At 46.4% G+C, this 22,919-nt stretch overlaps 1 protein-coding gene across 4 annotated transcripts in view; it reads right to left on the reverse strand.

Annotated features, from left to right (window-relative positions):
* The window catches only part of TTC21B (tetratricopeptide repeat domain 21B), a 133,186-nt gene that overhangs the window by 66,375 nt on the left and 43,892 nt on the right, over positions 1-22,919 (reverse strand). For all 4 annotated transcript variants that reach the window (XM_006124791.5, XM_075933527.2, XM_075933528.2 and 1 more), the window contains 5 exons: positions 16,119-16,248; positions 14,216-14,373; positions 11,721-11,945; positions 9,765-10,003; positions 8,241-8,313 (listed from right to left, as the gene is read on the reverse strand). In XM_006124791.5, coding sequence (XP_006124853.2) covers positions 8,241-8,313; positions 9,765-10,003; positions 11,721-11,945; positions 14,216-14,373; positions 16,119-16,248 — 825 coding nt within the window. The remainder of the gene's footprint in view (positions 1-8,240; positions 8,314-9,764; positions 10,004-11,720; positions 11,946-14,215; positions 14,374-16,118; positions 16,249-22,919) is intronic.

Genomic DNA, 22,919 nt, shown 5'->3' on the forward strand with positions numbered 1-22,919 from the left:
TAAAGGGGAATAATCACGTCTTTGTATCTGTTAGCAATGCTCCTCCTTATGCACCCCAATATGCCATTAGCCTTCTTTTCTACAAGGGCACACTGTTGACTCATATCCAGCTTCTCATATACTGTAATATCCAGGTCCTTTTCTGCAGAACTACTACTTAGTCAGTCAGTCCACCAGCCTGGAACAATGCTTAGGATTATTCCATCCCAAGTGCAGGTCTCTGCACTTGTCCTGGGTGAACCTCATCAGATTTCTTTTGGCTCAATCCTCTAATGTGTCCAGGTCACTCTGGACCCTATCCCAACCCTCCAGCATATCTACCTCTCCCCCCTAGCTTAGTGTCATCTGCGAACTTGCTGAGGGTGCAATCCATCCCCTCATCCAGGTCATTAATAAAGATGTTGAACAAAACCGGTCCAAGAACAGATCCTTGGGCACTCCCACTAGAATCCGACCACCAACCTGACATCCAGCCGTTGATCACTATCCGTTGGGCCCGACAGTCTAGCCAGCTTTCTATCCATCTTACAGTCCATTTATCCAATCCATATTCCCTTAACTTGTTGGCAAGAATATTGTGGGAGACTGTAACAAAAGCTTTGCTAAAGTCAAGGTATATCACATCCACTGACTTTCCCATATCCACAGAGCCACTTACCTCATCATAGAAGCTAATGAGATTGGTTGGGCATGACTTGCCCTTCGTGAATCCATGCTGACTATTCTTGATCACTTTCCCCTCTTCCAAGTGCTTCAAAATGGATTCCTTGAGGATCCCCTCCATGATTTTTCCAGGGACTGAGGTAAGGCTGACTGGTCTGTAGCTCCCTGAATTGTCCTTCTTCCCTTTTTTAAAGATGGGCACTACATTTGCCTTTTTCCAAACATCCGGGATCTCTCCTGATCTCCAAGAGTTTTCAAAGATAACGGCCAAAGGCTCCGCAATTACATTTTCCAACTCCCTCAGTACCCTCAGATGCATTAAATCCGGGCCCATGGATCTGTGTATGTTTAGCTTTTCTAAATAGTTCCTAACTTGTTCTTTCCCCACCAAGGGCTTGTTCTTTCCCCTTCCCATGCTGCGTTGCCTAGTTCATCTGTCTGGGAGCCCACCTTGTCTGTGAAGACTGAGGCAAAGAAAACATTGAGTATGTCAGCTTTTCCCACATCATCGGTAACTAGGTTACCTCCCTCATCCAGTAAGGGCCCCACACACTCTCTAATCACCCTCTTATTGCTAACATACCTGTAGAAACCTTTATTGTTATGCTTCACATCCCTTGCTAGCTGCAAGTCCAATTGTGCTTTTGCATTCCTGAGAAATCCCCTGCATTCTCGAGCAACATATTTATACTTCTCCCTAGTCATCTGTCCAAGTTTCCACTTCTTGTAAGCTTCCTTTTTGTGTTTAAGCTCACCAAGGATGACCCCGGTAAGCCAATCTGGTCACGTACCGTATTTGCTTTTCTTGCTGCGCATCAGGATGGTTTCTTCCTGTGTCTTCAATAAGGCTTCTTTAAAATACTGCCAGCTGTCCTGGACTCCTTTCCCCTTCATTTAAGCATCCCATCAGTTCTCTGAGGGAGTCAGTCTGTTTTTCTGAAGTCCAGGGTGTGTATTTTGCTACTCTCCTTTCTTCCTTTGGTCAGGATCCTCAAATCTACCATCTCATGATCACTGCTTCCCAGGTTGTCACCCACCTCTACTTCCCTTACTAGTTCTTACCGGTTTGTGAGCAGCAGGTCAAGCTGTGCATGGTCCCTGGTCAGTTCCTTCACCACTTGTATCAAGAAGTTATCCCCAACATTCTCCAAAAATTTCCTGGATTGTCTGTGTACTGCTGTATTGGTCTCCCAACATATGTCAGGGTGATTAAAGTTGCCCATAAGAACCAGGGCTTGAGATCTGGAAGCTTCTCTCAGTTGTCCAAAGAAAGCCTTGTCTACCTCATCCACCTGATCTGGTGGTCTATAGCAGACACCAACCACAACATCACTGCTGTTGCTTCCACCTCTAAACTTAACCTATAGGCTCTCAACAGTCTTTTCTCCCTCTAAATACTGGAGCTCTGAGCAATCACTGCTCTCTTAAATACAATGCAACTCCTCCTCCTCCTTTTCTTCCCTATCTGTTCTTCCTGAACAGTTTATACCCTTCCATGACAGTGCTCCAGTCATGCGAGTCATCCCACCAAGTCTCCATTATTCCAATCAAATCATAGTTCTTCGACTAGGCCAGGGCTTCTAATTCTTCCTGTTTGTTTCCCAGGCTTCTTGCATTTGTGTACAAACACCTTAGATAACCAGTTGATCACCCTACCTTCTCCATCCGAATCAGGGGTCCTCCTTTGTTGCTCGTTCCTCCTTGGGATTCTTCCCGGTGTCCGACTTCCTAACTTACCTCAGGGCTTTGGTCTCCGTCCCCCAACGAACCTAGTTTAAAGCCCTTCTCACTAGATTTGCAAGCCTGCCCGTGAAGATGCTCTTTCCTCTCTTGGTTAGGTAGATCCCATCTCTTCCTAACAATCCTTGTGCCCAGAACAGTCCCCCAGGGTTGAAGCAACCAAAGCCCTCTTTGTGACACCACCACGCATTTACTTCCTCTATTCAACGATCCCTATCCAGACCTTTCCTTTCAACCGGAAGGTTAGACGAGAACACCACTTGCACTTCAGATTTCTTGATCCTCCTTCCCAGTGCTACATAATCTGCTGTGACCCGCTCAAGGTCATTCTTGGCCATATCATTAGTTCCTACATGGAGAGGCAGGAAGGGGTAGTGATCCGAAGGTTTAATCACTTTCAGAATACTCTCGGTCACATTCTGAATGTGAGCTCCCGGTAAGCAGCACATTTCTCGAGAATGGAGGTCTGGGCAGCAGATGGATGACTCAGTCCCTCTTAGGAGGGAGTACCCGACCACCACCACCCATCTTCTTCTTTTGGGGATAGTGGTCATGGAACCCCCGTCCCTAGGACTATGCATCCATGCCTTCCAGTAGATGGTGTTCCCTTCTGATTTCTTCCCTGAGAGGTCCCTGCCAAAGCATGCTCCACCGCGCCTGTGGAGAGAGCCTGATAGTGGTTACTTACCTCTACAGGAATGGGGAATACCCAAGTTGGCCGCCTTCTCCTTCTAGAGGTTACATGCTGCCAGTTTTCTTCCTTATCCTGTACTGCCCTGACTGGCTCTTCAGCCTGCTGAGCCTGCAGGATTAAATGGTGCCTTCTATCAAGGAAGTCTTCGTCCTCGATAGAATGTAGGGTCGATACTTGGGACTCAAGTCCTTTAATTTTTTCTTCCAAAATGGTGACCAGCTTGCATTTAGTGTAGATGAAATCCGTTCTTTCTTCCGGGACGAAGACAAACATGGCACATGCTGAGCAGGTAACAACAGCAGACCTATCACCATCCATACCTGCCTTCCTTCCGAGTGATTCCTCAGTTGTTATTAAATGCCTCCTTGAAGGGCAGGAGTGTAGTGAAAAGATGTTAAAGAATGGCGAGTGTATCTCACCCCCTTCCCACTCCGCTTCCTAACACCTTCTCCAAACTCCGTTAGCAGTCCCTGTTCACAAGCTCCCTGGTCGTTGACTCACTCCTTCATAAAGCCCTGGACTGACTGATAATCAGGGGGAAGGGCTAAGGCTCCACCAATGCAGAGGCTTCTAGATTTCAAACCCTGATTAGAAGCTCACAGCTTCCACCTGCCAGCCACAGCACACACTGCATGAGGCTGGAGGGGAGGAGGAAGGGAAAGGCTATGGTAACCGTGGGAGCAAGTTATTGGAAGGGCATGGCCTGTAGTATATTTCCCCAGGGTAGGGATGTGAGGACATGTGATAGCATGGTGACAGCTTTGAGCCCTGGAAGGGGTATAGACTGTAGAAAGCTATGCTTGTAAGCATCTCGTGCAGTCTGGCCAGTTTCACCACGTATGTGGTTGCCACCATATGACCCAGAATTGTCAAGCCTTCATGCACTGTGGTAGTTGGAGATGCACGGGCCACAGCTATTAGGCCTTGTAGGGCCTCAAATCTGTGACTGGGTAGTGTAGCTGTGACTACAGTAGTTTTCAGGCGAGCGCCTATAAACTCTAGAGTTTGTGTAGGCTTGAGTGTAGATTTTTGGTAGTTTATGTGAAACCCGAGGTTGAATAGTAGAGAGAGAGTTATGCTAGCCATACACTGGGATTCCTGAAACAACGTGCCCTTTATGAGGCAGTTGTCGAGATATGGCAATATTCTTACTCACCAACAGTGGAGGTATATAGTTACTACAGCCAGAGTTTTCGAAAAAGCTCTTGAAGCTGTCAAAAGGCCGAAAGGGTGGACCTGGTATTGATAATGTTGTTTGCCAACTATAAAGCATAAAAAGCATCTATGTGCCAGTCGGATCATGATGTGGAAATATGCATCCTGTAGGTCAAGAGCTGAAAGCCAATCCCCGTGATCCAACGAAGGTATAATTGTTGCTAGCGTCTCCATCCCTAACTTTCTGTACCTTACATACTTATTGAGTTTTCTGAGATCTAAAATTGATCTCCAGCCACCATTTTTCTTTTGTGTTAGAAAATACTTTGAGTAGAGCCCCTTCCCTGGAAAGCCGCTGGCACTGGCTCTACCACTTCTATTTAGGAGGTGTTAGACCTCCTGTTGAAGCAAGATCTTCCCGGGGGGAGAGGAGGAGGAGGGGAGAATCCTGGGAGAAGGAGGGTGCAGGAGACTCTGCCCCCACTGGCACCCTATTCCCTGCCCTCCCGGCACCCTGTTCCCTCTTCCCACTCCGCAGCCACAGAATTCTGTCCCCACTCCCCTGTCTCCAGCTACAGAATTCTGTCCCCACTGGAACCCTGCCCCTTGCCCTCCTGGCACCCTGTTCCCTCTTCTCTGCCCCCAGCTGCAGAACTCTGTCCCCACTGGCACCCTAACCACTCTCGAAGCACCCACTAGCACCCTTCCCCAGTACTATGTGCCCTGCTCCCACTAACACAGTTGGGGCCACATTAGTGAAGCTTGGGGGAGGGGAAGGGGTTTTTTTGCATCTCACTTGTGTGGCCCCAACTGACTTTTCTGTGGGTCAGTGACCCCTGACTCAAAACAGGTTCCCTGCCCTTCTCAGAAATAAAGACAATGCAGAAACTTTTTGTGTTTGACATAGTATTTTATTTAAAAATGAAGCCTGGCCAACAAACCCCCAATTGGGGCCAAGCCCCCATCTGGCCACAGCATCATAACACTCCTGCACTCCCTTTTCCCCCAGACCCTACATCTGAGCCTATCATACACTGGAACACCCTGCCCTGAGCCCCTCACATACCCCAACCCAAATTCCTGAGCCCTCACATCCAGAAATCTGTGGCTTGCTTAGTACCCTAACCCTACATCTGACCCCAACACTACCTAGCCTGGAGCCTCCTCCTCGAGCCAACGTCACCTTATCCACCTCCTCCTGCATCCAGATTTCTTCCCAGAACTTGCACCTCTCACCCCTTCCCACACCCAAATCCCTTATTCCCACCCCAGAGCCTATACATCCTGTCAAGCCAGCGAGGGTATGGCTAGACTGCAGAAGTTTTTCAGGATTCCGGAGATATCCCAGAAAAACTTCTGCATCCAGGGATGCATTTGTTCTCTGCTTCTTTTAGTGGAAGAGCAAACATGATCTTTCGGTCATCCCTATATTCCTCTTTCCACGAGGAATAAGGGGACTTCCAAAAGAAGAGGTTTTTCTGACATTTGGTCCAGTCTAGACAGGCCAAATGCTGGAAAAACCTCTTCTACAGTGCCTGGGGGAAAAAAGCAGCAGTATAAGGGTTGGAGATAGCAAGTGAGAATAGAGAGGGGTGGGGCTTCAAGGAAGGGGCAGGGCGATAGACCTTGGCTTGTTCTGTCATTTAAAAAGTGATCTTGGGTGTAAAAAGGTTGGAGACCACTGCTCTACCTTCTGCAGCAGCTCCCTAGTTATGCCTGACACTTGGAGCCAGGAGGCTCTGCACATGATGATGGCAGTTGCCATGGTGCAAGTGGCAGAGTCCACCACGTCCATTGCCAACTAAAGCAGTGCAGGCAACGGTGTGTCCCTCTTGAATAGTACTGTTGAGTTGTGGTCTTTTTTGCTCTGGAAGGTACTGGGAAAGCTCTTGTAACTTGGAGTAATTTGTGTAGTCATAGTCGGCAAGCACAGCGGAATAATTGGCCACTCTTCACTTAATGTTGCCAACCAGTACACTTTTCTACTCAGGATGTCCAGACATTTGTGATCCTTATACTGGGGAGTGGACCTCACGTTAGGTTTAGCAGCTTTATGTCAGATGGAGTCCACCACTAAGAAGTTTGGTGGTGGATATGAAAATAATAAATCTGTATCATTGGCAGGGATAAAATATTTATGGTCAGCCTTTTGTTCGTAGGTGTGATTGATGCTAGGATCTGCCAAATGTTATTGGCAGGATCCATAATAAGGAGAGCAATCCTGGAAGGGTGTAGGGTATGCAAGAGTCTGTACTGCTTTTCTTGCACCGCCTACAGATTGTGTTCCTGTGCTGGGGGAACCATCTTAAATAATTCTTGAAATTGTTTGGTGACATCTATGAGGGCTGGGGTGGTCGGGATGATGGCCTCATCAGGTGATAAGGAAGAGTGATGAGGTGGGGACTTCTCTCCTTCAGATAGGAAGTCCTCCTCCACTGAGCATACTGGGGAGTTTGGTGCCGTATCTCTGGATGTAGGCTGAGGAGAATATGGTGGTCCCCTGACTGGTGTAGAAAGAGCGATATGGTGGCTCCTATGGGAGAACCAACTATTCCAGGGATGCCATTGACCTGGGTAAGGAGGTGGCAGATAAGGCCAGTGTTAAGAGTACCAGTGAGGTGGTGGGGGAGTGTGAGATGGTTTTGTGGAGTGGGGCTCCTACGGTTGGTTCCGCTTAGTGGGGCTTGAGTGTTGGGAAGAAAAACAGCTGTGTTGACCGCTTCCTGCCTCGCTATGGGATAGTGATGGAGCTGGTGACCAGGGTGACTGTATTGAGCACCTCGTTGATGCTGGTCAGGGTGGTGCTGAGGAAGCACAGACTCTCAATGGGGGAAGATGCTGAGTATGGTTGAGCATAGAGTTGTGGCCAGTGCCAACGGTGCTGAGGGTGGAATCAGAGTCAGTGCCCACGGTGGAGGCATCTCAGTGCAGGTTTCTGGGGTGCCATATTCAACACCGACTTATGATTTATTGTTGATGTGGTGGAAGGCGGTGCGCTCAGTGCTACCAACTTCTGTTTGGGCTCAGAATGAGCTCTTTAGTGCGGCACCGAGGTTAGGTGGTGCCATGCCTGAAGTGCTGGACTTGTCACCCACACTCACCTTATATGAGCTCTGTGCCAGAGACAGCAATTTTACCAGAGAAACCCGGGTTTTCGCCTTTGCCTTATCGGATGAGGTAAAGGGACGACTTTTGTCCATACCTCTTGGTTTGTGCACATCTTTGGTGTGGGGTGGTGAGTCATCCCGTGAAGGTTGGAGACACTTTTCATATAGATAAGTCTTTTAGTGCAGTCTCAGTGAGCGCTCGCAGTCAGGTTGGAGCATTTCTGCGTCATGTGCACCTCGCTAAGGCACTTTATGCAGAATGAATGGCCATCCGAAGCAGACATGGCCTCTCTGCACAAGTCACAGCACTTAAAGCCTAGGGAACAGGCATGTTAACCAAAAAAAAAAAAAAAAAAAAAAAAAAAAGATGAAGAACTGTTTGTTTGTTTTTAACAGGGAAAAAGGTTTTGTTTTGGATTGGGGTTCCCCCTCCCCCCCCAAGGAATGGGATGGGAAGAGTTCAAAACCTCGGAAGTGAAGAAGAACTGAGGAGATTTAACAGATTTTTTTCTCGTTTCAGATGAGGAAAACATGAGAGAGGAGCTCTGTCTACTGCTGAGAACAATAAAGGAGGAATTGAGGGGCCACACCACTCATGTGCCTAAAGGACACCAATGGCACAAGGAAGCACTACACTGCACGCATGGTGCAGCAGGACACTGCTAGAAACATCTCCAGTTGCCGGTGCGAGTATGCACCAACACCCAGAGTGGAACACCCACAGAGACATCATTTGAAGAACTTAAGTTTTCCTTAATACACATTTTGCTTCCTGATCATCTGTTAACAGAACGAGAACGAGAATTAGGAGACTATCAACCTAGTTAATTACTGCCAATGACTTAACTATTCTCATCTTTTATCATGATGCAGATACTCACCTCTTGAATATTCATATATGCATCACCAAGGAGAAGAAAAGTATGACAGCTTGGCAGTTTGTCCACCAGATCTCTGAAAAGAAAAAAAAAAGACAACTGTGTTTAATTAAAGGGTTAATATTGGTACTTTAAAGAATATGTAAACAATGGTTACTCACTCTAAAGTAATCATAGTTTTGAGATGAAGTCAGTGTGGATCCCACTATAGATATTCATGTACCTCCCATGAGTGACTTTGGAATCCACTGAACAGCAGTCTATCACTGCCACAACCTCCTTCAGTGTCCCCATAACTGGAAAACCATGACAGCCAAGGACTCTGAAAACTGAGATGGAGGCTAGGACATGGGATTCACACCAACTACATCACCTACAAGAACAACAGTTCAGTAATGTAAGTTACCATTCTTTCTTCAAGTACATGTCAGTGTGAATCCCTCCATGAAGAGTTGTGTCTATACTACCACCTTTTAAGTTAAACTTTTATTTGTCAGCAGTATGAAAAAATAACCTCCTGACTGACACAAGTTCCACTAGCAAAAGTGCTGGTTTGGCCCGCACTGAGAGATTCTCCTGATGATAAAACTAACTCTGCTCATTGGGAGTGGTTAAATTACGCTAGCAGAAGAGCTCTCTTCTGCCAACAAAAAAAGTGGCTACACAGAGACCTTATAGCAGCAGAGCTGTGGCCTCTGTAAAGTCCGTAGTGTAAACCTAGCCTAGGTGAGTGCCAATCACTATCCTATTCAGGATGGGGGCATGACTAGCTCAGAATAAGTACATTTTTGCCCTTCACATAAAAGGGCTAATTAAAGAATGTACAGGTGCAACCTCAGGATATTAGAATTTAGACATTCACAGCTCTATACAATGCTTAAAAACAAAAACAAAAAACGAGAGATTTACTTGACATCCATAAGCCAATAACTTGCTTGTGGCAGTTGTGATAGTACAGTGATTGCTGGAGTATCACAGAAGATTAGAAATAAACCATGATTTCAGGAAGACTCAAATGAAAATTTTTGAATAAATATATTTATGATCCTTGCTATCTGTGACTTAAAAAAACCCAGTTCAAATAATTTACTGTTAATTTTCAAAAATGAACTTTTAGTATCTGCTCCTTTTCTGTCTATGTATGATGTCGCAAAAATTATTACACATGATCTTAGCCAAAACAGTATTGGAGGAATTTAAATATTAAAATAGCTTTATCTTGCAGATTAAAATTTTAAGAACTATACACTTTCCTTAATACTCAGAACTATTTATGTTTCCTCTTTCAGACATCCTGAGTCTATTTTAAAAAATTACTGCCGATCTATCAAGTGTTTATCCAGTTGTTGTTTATTCTGAAAAGTAGTCTCAGGTAAATGATACTTTGCATTGTTACTTTAATGGATTATACTATGTAGATGAATTTAATAATTTAATCAATTTCGGAAGAGGAATACAAGGGCTGCACAAAATATTAATATTTCACACAGAGAAAGGTTATGGTATATACCACAGATTTTTTTTTACCTATAGCAGGTTGCATATAATTTTTTCTCTTTTCTGTATTGAAGATAAATGTCTGCCATTTTTATTTTGGCTTGTACAAAGTAAGGCTGTTCAGATGTAATATTCCTGAGCATGGTTAAGGCTTGTTCAATATCTCCTTGTGCAAGAGCCAGGTCTGCATTAGCAATCACAACTCGTAATTCTTCAGGGGTGCCAGCAAATTCATTGATGGCATCTTGTAGTACTTTAGCAGCTTCATGCTGTAAAACAGAATGATTTTTTCTCTTGACCTCGAGAATGCACCTATATCACAAATAAATGGATGACTACCATTTATAAAACAAAATATGTGCAATTTACTTTAAAATGTTTAAAAAAGGGAAATGTAGACTTACTTGTGATTAGCTGAAAGCTACACAAGGTGAACAAAAGTAGCAGAAAACAGTAGCAAACATCACCGTTGCACTTATAAGAATATACTACAGCATGTAGTGCTATGAAACATACATTCAAATAAAACGTAATTGCAGGATGCAGCTAATATTGAAGATCCAGCTACACTGAGTAAACATATTAGCCAGTGTCTCTGTGACAAAGTGGGGGATTGTCTTTATATTTTGGATTAATGCTCTGTGTGTCATAGTTTCCCCTATGTGCTATTTGTTTAATGAGGTGATGAGGCCCAAGTGCAATCTCTCCTAGTAGCCTGGATGATTTGTAATTTAGCAACTGATGGCCCAAATGCCCTCCCCAGCTTGGAAGCCAGCTGATTTTGGCCAGCAGGAGTACCAAGAGCCGAAGAGAGAGAGACCAGGTAAACATTTTTGCCTGGGGAAGAAGATAAAGGATGAAGGTAGGGTGCTGGAGGAGAGAGAGTGTGGGGCTGCAGAAAGGAGTAGTCACTTCTGGATGAGACCCAGAGACGTCTGAGCTAGATGCTGGACAGTCCTAGATGGACTCTTGCTGAGACTTTCTAGGCTTGAAGACCCTGAGAACCTTTTGTTCTGTGTTCCAAACATACAATAAATCTTTCTGTTTTTACACTAGCTGAGAGTCACTGGAGTTGAGCAATTGGTGTTGCACTGCTCCCTCTGGGTGTGAAGGCCCCTCACTGGGGCTATTGGACTCACTGTGGTAGAGTTGTCCATTGGATGGTTCAGGGTGGTCATGCCGGGCCCTGTTCTTTGGGGAGCACTGTGCTTCAGGGGGATTCTCAGCCTAGGTGGCTGCGAGTAAGTGGCACCTGCTCAGCCAGCTCCCAGGATTGTTCAGGAGAGGAGAGCTTGGGAGTTTTGGGGAAGGGGCGAAGTGAGGGTGGAGCAGGGGCAGGAAGAGGTAGGGCCTGGGGAAGAAGCAGCGGGTTGTCCTGGGCTCTGCACCATGCTTGGGTCAGCCTTGCACTGAGGGGAATTCATAGAGAGACACAGGCATGTTGAAAGTTCTGATGTATGGTTCCAGGAGGCAATGGAGTCTAGGGGTTACCCCCTGTGGTGTGACCCTAAGGAGGGCTGTCACACTGAAGGATGTTCCTCCCCCAGCCCATACAGAGACAAGAAAATACTAATCTCGTGATTCCATGACAGCCTCATACAACTACAAATAGCACAATGGTTAATCATAGCATTTAAGTGATCACAGATGGGCTATGAAGTTAACTCCTCACTAGATAGGCATTGCATCCTGCTTGAATCTCAGAACAGTGCATCTGCATATGTTAAAAAAACCTCTCAGATCTGAAAATAGCAAAGAATTTGTATTTGTCTCTGAACAGCCAGAGAACCAAACTCAAAACAAACCTTGAAATTTAGATATTGCTATGTCCATGGAATTGTCTTCTAAAGTGAAGACTTCCTGTAATGTACCGTAAGGGTTTGTTATGGACTTAATCAGAGGTAAACACCTTCGTAAATGGAATAACTGAGGTCTGTATTGCACTTCAAATGTACACGCATTTTATTAAACTGCTCATTGTCATACCTGTTCTCCATTCAAATGATGAGCATCTACCAATTCCAGAAAGACAGATACACGAATACTTGCATCAATTTCATTTCTTTTTGCTTTTGCTTTTGAGAAAGCCCCAGATCTTCTCATTCCAGGCAAACTCATTGCCATCTGCAAGGTTTTAATAGCTTCTGATATTTCTCCCATCTTCTTTTGGGTCTGGGCTTTAATTAAGTGATACAAAGGATGTTCTCTCACCTGAAATTAATAATTAATAATTAACAAATATTTCTTAATTTGTCTAAAATATATTTAGAGAAAGGTATAATAAAGGCTAATAATCCATGTTACAACATTTGCTAGACACATGTATATTATTTCCCATTAGTAAAACTGTCTTCAAAGAATGTGCCAGACAATTTTTTTTAATAAAACCTCACAAACCATACAAAGGAACTAATCTCATGAGTCAGAACCTTGATCTTGAGATGAAAAGGCATACTCTAGACCATTACTTATAATGAACTTGCTTGTTACAGATGTTTTCTGAGCATCTCCCCAACTAAGCCATACACAAATGCACATGCTTCAGTAAGTTGGTATGATAGTTTAAAGAAAATGAGTGGAACATTCCATGACATACATAACTTGGCAATTAACTTATACACATAAACCCACTATGGCAATCATCCACTCCACCTGCTTGAATTAGTCTGTTTTTATATTAAGGGGAAGTGATGGAAAGTGTAAATTTCAAGCACATCAGTAGGTTTTGGTTTTTTTCCATTTAGCTACCCTACACACATCAATGTTTGGTGAACAGAAGGTGGGCTGAGGATAATTTTAGAAAGGAAATAAAAACCAATTTGTCTCATTAGCCCTCCTGCAAAGTCCTAACTAGATACTCATTCAGAATTCATTCTTGCAAACTGCTGAGCCCAGCAGCAAGGCCTGTCCAGCAAAGCACTTAACTCTAAATTTGTGAGTAATCCAGTGACTTCAATGGACCAGAGATCTCAGCACCTTGCAGTGTCAAGCCTTCAATCAACCACAATAGGTGAGTGGGGAAGGCCATTGCAGAGCTACCACTGTTTAGAGTGCTAGGTTTGCTGATCAGGATAACAAGCAAAATACTGACAGTAACAATTGTTCTCAGATTTATTGAAAGGCAGTACAACTTTGGGCCATCCTTCTTAGATTCTTTCATAACTTTATTGCAGGATGTATCTGGTAACACAGATCCTCTTTAGATAGTACTAGTAGATGTACTCAGTGTTGCTCAGGTCGTTAACTGTAGTAATGTTTCTTTTTTGGAGTTTTTTTGGAAATTAAAAGGAAAATGTATATGCTGTATTTAAATGATTGTATGGAGTATGGTGTTAGGTTTGGGAGGGGAGGGGTGCCTCTGGACAGGAGTTTGGGCCGGGGGCAAAAGGTGCAGAAGCTGGAGGATCAGGAGGCAAGGAGGGTTGAGGGCAGGAAGTGGAAAGCGTGGGGGGACTGAGGGCAGCGAGGGAGCAGGTAAGAGTAGGAAGCTCAGGGTGAGGAGGTGAGAGGTGTTCGGGGGCTTGCTGGGGCTACCTGCAGCAGTAAAGGGCAGTGCTGCTCCGGCAGCGGTGAGGGAGGCACAGCTCTGGTGATGGCATCTCCCTGAAGTGTCCAGGGACATGCTGCCTGACTGGAGACTCCTCCTGGTGAGGGGTGGGGAGGTGTGCCAGGGCTCTGCTGCCCAGACCTGGCCCCACAGCTCCTCCTGGGACAGGGCTGAAATGCTAAGTGCTTCTGCCAAGGACCAGGGGGAGGGTTTTGGTCCAGGGGAGACACTTACCCATGGCCAGTAATACAGAGAGCCCTACTCCAGCTGGCCACTCTTTCTGGTCCAGCAATCCCCCTGTGGTCACTCTGTAGTATAACAGTCTCCCATGCCTGCTGCCCCCAGTAGTCATTGCAGAGCATAACTGTCCTGGCTCTCAGTTTCCTCCCTTTCAGTGTTATGGGAAACAATCCCATTCCAGGGACTTCCTCTTTTCTTGGCACAACCAAACTCTGATCTTGCTTTAAGTTAGGATAAGAGGAAGCTGTATACCAAATTTGGGGGTCCTAGCCCTTATCGTTTAGGAGGAGTTCTTGAACAAACGGACTCACTGACAGATTGACAGACAGATGTACAAACTCTCTAAAACTTAGACAGACAGATGTCCTTATACACTGTTATACTTAGTTCTGTCAACCATTCTTGAGAGAGAGAGAGAGAGAGAGATTAGAAGGGGGGGGAGCTGTTTCTTTCTCCTGTACTCCAATTCTGACACCTTGCGGTGAGTTAATAGGCAAATGTGGAGCTCTGACTTCATCACAGTCCAAATTTGCCTTACAATTAAAATTATTCATAAGACAAATAATTTCAGATATCAATCTTGCAGTGAAAAGATAACTAAGTATTATAATCATGCATCTTGCTGTGCAAGATTTAGAAGAAGTGTTGCAAAACTGATTGAATAAAAGAGTTTAATTCCTTTGATCAAACTCACCTCAAAATTGTAGCTCAGACAGAGTTCCAGGGATTGAGAACAGAGCTTAAAATTGTTTTGGGACAAATGAACCTGAGCCATAAGTAAATGAGCATCTGGATAAGAAGGATTCTGGTCAAGACAATGCTGTAGGATGCTGCGGGATGCCTCAATATCACCTAATGATTTAAACAAAATAGAAACAAAATTAAAAAAAAAAAAAAAAGAGAGAGAAAACCAAAGCCCAGTGTTGAAGATAAGTCTCTTTTACTTAGGCATGATCTGCACTGAAAAATTCAAAGCACTTAGCAATGCAGTTAAAACAAGTTAACTCCCAGGATACGTCTACACTGGCATGAATTTCCGAAAATGCTTTTAACGGAAAAGTTTTCCGTTAAAAGCATTTTCGGAAAAGCGCGTCTAGATTGGCAGGATGCTTTTCCGCAAAAGCACTTTTTGCAGAAAAGCATCCGTGGCCAATCTAGACGCGGTTTTCTGCAAAAAAATCCCCGATCGCCTTTTTCCACGATCGGGGCTTTTTTGCAGAAACCAGAACTATGCTGTCTACACTGGCCCTTTTGCACAAAAGTCGTTCGGAAAAAGACTTTTGCCCGAACGGGAGCAGCATAGTTTTTCCGGAAAAGCACTGATGATTTTACATGAGATCCTCAGTGCTTTTCCAGAAATTCAAGCAGCCAGTGTAGACAGCTGGCAAGTTTTTCCGCAAAAGCAGATGATTTTGCGGAAAAACTTGCCAGTCTAAACACAGCCCCAATGTACACATCCTTCGCCAGAAGGGGGATTATCTATATGGAACCCCAATTAGTGCCATAGCATTTCAAATGTAGACAAGCCGTTAGCTTCAGATGGGTAGCCATGTTAGTTTGCAACTGTAAAACAACAAGTAATCCTGTGGCATCTTAGAGACTAACAAATTTATTACATCATGAGCTTTCCTGGGTAAAACTCACTTCATTAGATGTATTTAACAGGTTGTTAATGACCTCAAATAGCTGCTACTAAATACTTTTAATTGCTGCCATTGTGTGCATAGACAGAAATTGTTTCATTATCCCCAGTGCCTGAGCCATCCACTCCCTACTTCTATTTTGAAAGATTCTTCTTACAGAAAAATAAAATAAAACAATGCTACATTTCTATTTTTTCAGAAGTGCATTTTAATAGAATACTCAGGTAATAAAGCAAAAAAAGAAATAATTCTAGTACCGTGTTCTCAAAAAAAGAGCAGACACTATAAGAAATCAGCTAATATTTTAATTATATAGTACTTTAAAATACAGTAAAACTCCAATAGTCCGGCACTCCTGATGGTCCGGCACTCCTGATGGTCCGGCACCATCAGGAACCCGGAAGTGCTCCGGGCAGCCGGACCATTGGAGCTGCTCTGCCCCCAGCTTCTCCGATTCAGCTGCTGCTAAAACTGACCAGCGCTGAATCCGGGAAGCAGGGGGCAGAACAGCTGGAGTGCTGCCGGGTAGGTCCAGTAGCGCTGCCCCTTGGGGCTGCGGGACCAACCCAGCAGCACCCCAGCTGTCCCGGATTCAGCCGTTGCTGAAATTGACCAGCAGCTGACTCCAGGAAGCCCGAGACAAGAGCTGCTCTGCCCCAGCTTCCTGGAATCAGCCGCTGGTCAGTTTCAGCAGCAGCTGACTTGGGTACACCTGGGACAGAGCCGGACTATCAGAAGGGAGGGCTATGAGGGGGTCTGGGGTAGCATCACCCCACCCCACCCCAGACCCCTCATAGCCCCCCCTTCTGATAGTCTGTAATATCCGATAATCCAGCACCCCCCCGGGTCCTAAAGGTGCCGGATTATCGGAAGTTTACTGTATATATATTTTCTCCTTTACAATTTATTTAGTACAAAAATATTTATATTTTTGCAGCCACATACATATATTACCTGATAAATATTTCACCTTTCCAATTAAAAAGACAGCATGTTGAAGACCTGGTACAGTTTTTACTACAGTTTCAAGAACTGAGGCACAGTGTTTTAGCAGTGGTGACGGGGGTTGTCCTGAATTTGCAGGCTAGAAATAAGAACAGATTAACTGAAACATTCATTTTAAGAACATGAACTAGCAAAAACAAAGCACTACTAATGTTACTGAGAAAAGATCAAAAAATAGAAAAGTATGAGACACCATGAAGAAAAGTGAAATGTATATTAAAAATAAAAGGTCAAATTTTATGCACATTTATACCAGTGTAAATACAAAGAAATGTTACTAATTTCTGTGGGACTTGACCAGAGGAAGACTTGCATATATGAAACCAGAATTTCTGTCTGGCTATACACAAACCATTCCATTAAACTCTGGCCAGATGATCCCCAAAGTACAGCAAAAATTTGGCTTCCAGGGAATCAAAGCAGGTACACAGAGGGGAAAAGAAAGGTAAGCAGGGGGCCTGAGTGAAAAGGATCTCTGCTGTGTTCTTCTCTCACTCCTTGGGATCCCAGGGACCCTACAACGCAGCACCTCCAGGTTGTTGGGACTCTGCAGCACACTAAGGCTACGTCTAGACTGCAGCGCTATTTCAGGATCCTGGAAGTAACCTGAAATAGATATTCTGTATCTTTTGAGCATGCCCATTATTTCAAAATCTATTTTGAAATAATGGGCGTGCTATTTCGACTACCCTGTAATCCTCGTTCCACGAGGGTTAAGAGACATTTCGAAATAGCACTTTATTTTGAAATTACCTCAAAATAAGTTATGCAATATTCATAGTGCACATTATATAGCTTATTTCGAGGTAAAGGTGCAGTGAAGCACCACTGCTCTTTCCAGGGCATGATCTTCTGTGGACCTAGAATAGTTAGAGTAGGAAAATCCACATTAAACGTAATGTTAGAAGCAGCCTTAATTTCCTTTCACAATTTCAACTTCCTCTACACCTTCTAGTTCCCAAAGACAACTGTAATGTGCATCTCAGGAAAGATTTCCCTCAGGATATTTGATGTGATATAAAAGGGTTGCCCTATAATCAAAATGGAAGGTCCCAAAATCTACCCATTTGGATTATACAAGCTGCATTTTATCTTCCTCACTAAGGTCATAAACTCTTCCTTGTGGAAAGGAAGATATAGCTCTTCTTGCAGTTTTGGCACTTTCTCTTCCTATAGATTCTTCTATGAGAAAAGACACCTGAGAAGAAGTTACTCACCCTGTGTAGTAACGATGGTTCTTCGAGATGTGTCCCCGTGGGTGCTCCACTCCAGGTGTCGGGTCCCGTCCCGGCGCCGCTGGTCGGAAAACTTCTATAGCCGTAGCCGAGCCGGACCGCGCACGCGCGAACACAGCGCGCGGCGTTCGCGCCTTTGCAACGGACCGGCTCCCCCTTGTCAGTTCCTCTCACCGCTCGGTCTCTGAAAGATAAAGCAGAAAGACCCGGAGCGGGGAGGAGGGTGGGGCGTGGAGCACCCACGGGGACACATCTCGAAGAACCATCGTTACTACACAGGGTGAGTAACTTCTTCTTCTTCTTCGAGTGGTCCCCGTGGGTGCTCCACTCCAGGTGAGTATAAAGCAGTAACCCAGAATGCGCTCCGGGTCAGTTATTTTCTACTGTGGACAGGACTGCAGAGGCTACCGCTGTATCTGAAGCCCACCTCTTAGTTACGGCATAATGCCGTGCGAAAGTTGCGCTAGAGGCCCAGGTAGCTGCCCGGCAGATATCCGCAAGGGGAATACCCTTTGCAAAGGCAGTGGTAGTCGCTACCGCTCGCGTAGAATGAGCCCGAGGTAAAACAGGTAGAGGCTTATTCCTAAGGAAGTGGCATTTCGTAATACAGAGAGTGATGAGATTTGCAATGCGTTGAGCAGAAAGCGCTTTGCCCTTTGATCTAGGTGCCAAAGATACCAACAGCCTGTCAGTGCGTCTCCATTGACGTGTTCTATCTATATAGAAAGAGAGCGCACGTCGGACATCGAGCGTGTGAAACAGAGCGTCCCTAGTTGAAGAATGAGGCTTGGGATAAAAAGTCGGGAGGACCACAGGCTCGTTAATATGGAAGGAAGAACAGACTTTGGGGATAAAATCTGGGTGTAATCGCAGCATCACTGTATCTTTGGAAAAAACTGTAAAAGGAGGGCTTGCCATCAACGCCCCCAGTTCACCTACCCTTCTTGCCGATGTAATTGCAAGGAGGAAGACTGTTTTCATTGTTAGCATATGCAGAGAAACTGATGTCAAGGGCTCAAAAGGTGGGTACATAATGGTGTCCAATACTAAATCCAGATTCCAAGAAGGGGAAGGCGCCCTTCGTGGTGGATGCAAATTTAGGAGCCCTTTGAGGAACCTCTTTGTAATTGCATGGGAGAAGAGCGAGGAACCTTCTATTGGCTGGTGAAAAGCACTGATGGCTGCCAAGTGCACTCTTAGGGACGATAGTGCCAGTCCTGAAGTCCGTAAGTGAAGGATGTAGTCCAAAACGTGTTGTAGAGGAGATGAGAGAGGGTGTATGTCGTTTTGAATGCACCAGTCAGCGAATCTCCGCCATTTTGCAAGGTACGTGTTCCTCGTAGAGTCTTTCCTACTGTGTAGAAGTATTGTCTTGACCTGCTCAGAACAGAGATTTTCATCCCCTTTTAACCACTGAGGAGCCACGCCGTCAAATGCAACGCCTGCAGTCTGGGGTGTAACAGCGTGCCCCGTTCCTGAGTAAGGAGGTCTTGGTGAAGAGGAAGAGGGTAAGGTGGTTGAACTGACATTCTGTGTAAGAATGGATACCAGGCTTGCCTGGGCCACGCTGGCGCTAGCAGAATGACAGTCGCCGCTTCTAAGCTGATTTTCTCCAGTGTCCTGGAGATAAGCACTGTGGGGGGAAAAGCATACAGAAGTGTCTTCTTCCATGTGACCAGAAGCGCATCGCCGAGAGAGCCCTTGCCGAGCCCTGCCCTCGAGCAATACAGGCGACATTTCTTGTTGTTGTATGTTGCGAATAGGTCTACCTGTGGAATCCCCCATTTCTGAAATACCACAGAAAGTACATCTGTCCTTATCTCCCACTCGTGATCCGTGGGGAATTGCCTGCTGAGAGAGTCTGCAATTACATTGGCGGTGCCAGGTAAGTACGACGCTGCTATGGTTACGTTGTTCTGTATGCACCAGTTCCAACATCGCACTGCTTCGGCGCATAGGGACCGTGACCGTGCTCCTCCTTGTCTGTTGACATAATACATTGCAGCTATATTGTCCGTCAGTATCCTCACTGTCAGACCTCTGATGTGGGGAAGAAAATGTTTGCATGCGCAGAAGATTGCCCGAAGCTCCAACAGATTTATGTGCAGACGCCTTTCGCTGGGAGACCATTTGCCCTGAATTCGTTCGCTGCCCATGTGGGCCCCCCAGCCGATGAGTGAGGCATCCGATGTTATCTGTACCGATGGTTGTTGTCGATGGAATGGAACCCCTGGCAGAAGGTTTTGCTTTTTCGTCCACCACTGCAGGGATCTTTGGACATGCGGAGGTAGGCATACTACCTTTTGGATGTCGTGCCTTACAGGGACATAAACTGTGGACAACCAATGTTGGAGACCCCTCAGGTGGAGGCGCGCATGAGGAACTACAGCAGTGGCCGCTGCCATGTGACCCAGGAGACGCAGGCAACTGTGTACCGATACCATGGTGTTGCTGGTTAGTATGGTCACGAGATCCTTGATCGCTTGAAACCTTTCGAGAGGTAAGTAAGCTCTCGCCGTGCGTGAATCGAGGTTTATCCCTATAAACTTTATGAATTGCGTCGGAATAAGTGTTGATTTTTTCCTGTTGAGGAGGAGGCCGAGTGACTCGAACGTTTGTTCTACCGTCGCCACCATCTGCGATGCCTCTCGCTGCGTGGCACCTTTTATTAAACAGTCGTCCAGGTATGGATATATTATCACCTGTAACCGACGCAGATGAGCTGCCACGACGGCCAGGGTTTTTGAGAAGGCTCTGGGTGCTGAAGCCAGACCGAATGGTAGAACCCGATACTGAAAATGATCGAGACCTATCACAAATCGCAGAAAACGCCTGTGCGCGGGATGTATTGTGATGTGAAAATACGCATCTTGTAAATCGAGGGCAGCGAACCAATCGTTGACATCGAGGGATGGGATTATGGAAGTCAGTGTCACCATTTTGAAGCGCTGTCTGCGAAGATAACGATTCAGACGTCTTAGATCGAGAATGGGTCTCCAGCCCCCCGATTTCTTTTCCGTTAGAAAGTATCTGGAATAGAACCCTCTTCCCCTGAACTGATCGGGGACCCTCTCTATCGCTCCGATGTCCAGGAGGTGATGGACTTCCTGTCGCAGGAGATCCTCGTGAGATGGGTCCCTGAAAAGGGACGGGGAGGGTGGGGTGGTGGGAGGGATGGAAGTGAAAGGAATGGTGAAGCCGCTGCTTATGACTTCCAGAACCCACTTGTCCGATGTTATTGCGACCCATTGATGATAGTAAGGTCGTAAGCGGTGGTGAAAAATGGGTTTTGTCTGTGTAATGACGATTGGTATGATGCGCTTGCCCCCGACAAGGGAGTCAAACTTGCTGTTTTGAGGCGGGCGTGCCCGTCACCCTGGGTGGTGGTGGACGCCTTCGTTGAGGGCGCTGTCTAGGTCGCGACTGGTCGAACGGACGATTTGTTTGCCTCCGAGACTGATAATCGTACCGTCTTTGGTATGGAAAATAACGACGGCGGCGGAATGGCGGTGCGTACATCCCCAGCGTCCGAAGTGTCGTTCTTGAATCTTTTCCCGTGTGAAGCACCTCATCTGTCTTTTCTGCAAACAACCTCACCTTGTCAAACGGGAGGTCTTCTACCTTGGAGTGCAACTCCTTGGGCACTGCCGCCGTGGCGAGCCAAGAAGAGCGCCTCATGGACACCGCTGTTGCCACTCCTCGAGCTGCTGTATCTGCTATATCCATGGCTATCTGAAGATTGGCCTTGGAACATGCATAGCCCTCCTTGAGGATCGATCGTAACAACTCTCTGTCTGCCTCCGATGATCTTTGGGACAGGTCTGTAAGTTTCGCTATACTGTCGAAGCTATGATTCGCCAACAGAGCTGTATAATTCGCTATGCGAAGCAGCAAGGTGGCCGATGTATAAACCTTTCGGCCAAATATGTCCAGTTTCTTTGCCTCTTTATCAGCCCCCGCATTCTTCAATTGTGGGTTCTTAGCCCTTTGGAGAGCTGCGTCGACGACCAAGGAGTTTGGTTGCGGGTGAGTAAACAGAAATTCCGAGTCTTTGGATGCTATAAAATAACGCTTTTCCGCCGGTTTCGAAGTTGGTGGAGTCGAAGCCGGGGTATTCCAAATCTCTGCTGCTGATTGGAGGATCGCCTCGTCCATAGGAAGAGCAACCTTAGATTGTTGTTTGGGGTGTAAATTTCTCCAGAGCTTAAACTGCTTCGTTGGAGTGTCTGCTATCTGAACCTCTTGAGACTGGGCTACTCTCCTAAAAAGGTCTTGAAAGTCTTTAGTGTCGTCCGGGGGAGATGGATCCCCTTCAAACACTGCATCGTCTGGGGAAGATGTCGAGATATCTTTTTGAGTTACAGATCGTAATTGATCGTCCGTATCCGATATCTGGCCTTCCTCGGGCTCAGATAGCTGAACTGAAGGCGAAGGATTCTGGTGCTTAGGCGATGCCCTCTTCCAGTGTTGAATTGGAGATGATTGACGTGCCTCATGAGGAGTATGGCAGCAGCAGTGATGAGAGCGAGAATGAGGTCTCCCATATCCCGAAACTGACCGGTGACTTCTATATTCAAAATGGTCAGGGGAAGACCTTCGCGAGGAATATCTGCTGTCATACCGCCTATGATAAGCTCTAGGCGGGGAGTAGCTAGGTGAGCGGGATCTGTATGATGATTCCCGACGGTAGCAATGATATCGTTCCCGATGGTCAGAGTAACAAGATCTTGACCTACAGCGAGGAGAAGGCATTGTTGGGCTATGAGACAACGGAGGATGACTAGCCCTCATTGACTGAGAAGGAGAAACTGAAGGCTGAGGTGAAGGTGAAATTGAATGCCTTCGTGCTGACTTTCTAGCAGCCTTTGTCGGGACTGCTGAGGCAGGGGAAGCCTCTCCCCCTTGCACTGATAAGGAACAGCTGGTAGGGGGAGGAATAATTTCGCCAGGATTGTCGGCAGGCATTAGCATCCTGCCCGGCACCGCAGGCAGAGGGTCACCCGGTGCAGCTGCGATAGCAGCATGATCTGCCGGTGCCGACTCGGCACGGTGGGGGGCGATCTGCCGGCCCCGTTCATTCCGCTCCCCGGTGCCATCTGGCAATGCGGCATCCGGTGCCGAGCACGGTGCCGGCTTGTCCTGGCCCCCAATAGCCGTTTGCGGTGCCGCTCGATGCGGCTGGGCAGACTGTCGCGGCTCCAGCCCCTGTGGCGGTGCCGAGCGTTCCGCAGCGACCGTGCTCTCGGCGGGACGCGGAGCCGGTGCTGATAACGAGCGGCTTGCCGCTTGCGGCTTATGCGACCTGCCTGAGTGCGTTGCCGCCCCGGAGACACCCGGCTTGTGCTCCTGACCAGCCCGGGACAGCGAGGGAGGCGGGAGAGAGCGGGTGGGAGAAACTCTCTTCTTTTTTGATCCCAACGCCTCAGGGGAATCTGATCTCTTCCTTTGTGCTATAGAGGACTTTGAGACCTGCTGCTCCGGAGGCTGTAAAGCTTTGTCACACAACAGCAGTTTC

This window comes from Pelodiscus sinensis, chromosome 7 (genome assembly GCF_052426305.1).
Source record: "Pelodiscus sinensis isolate ZL-2025 chromosome 7, ASM5242630v1, whole genome shotgun sequence".
In the NCBI taxonomy this organism is placed as follows: Eukaryota; Metazoa; Chordata; order Testudines; family Trionychidae; genus Pelodiscus; species Pelodiscus sinensis.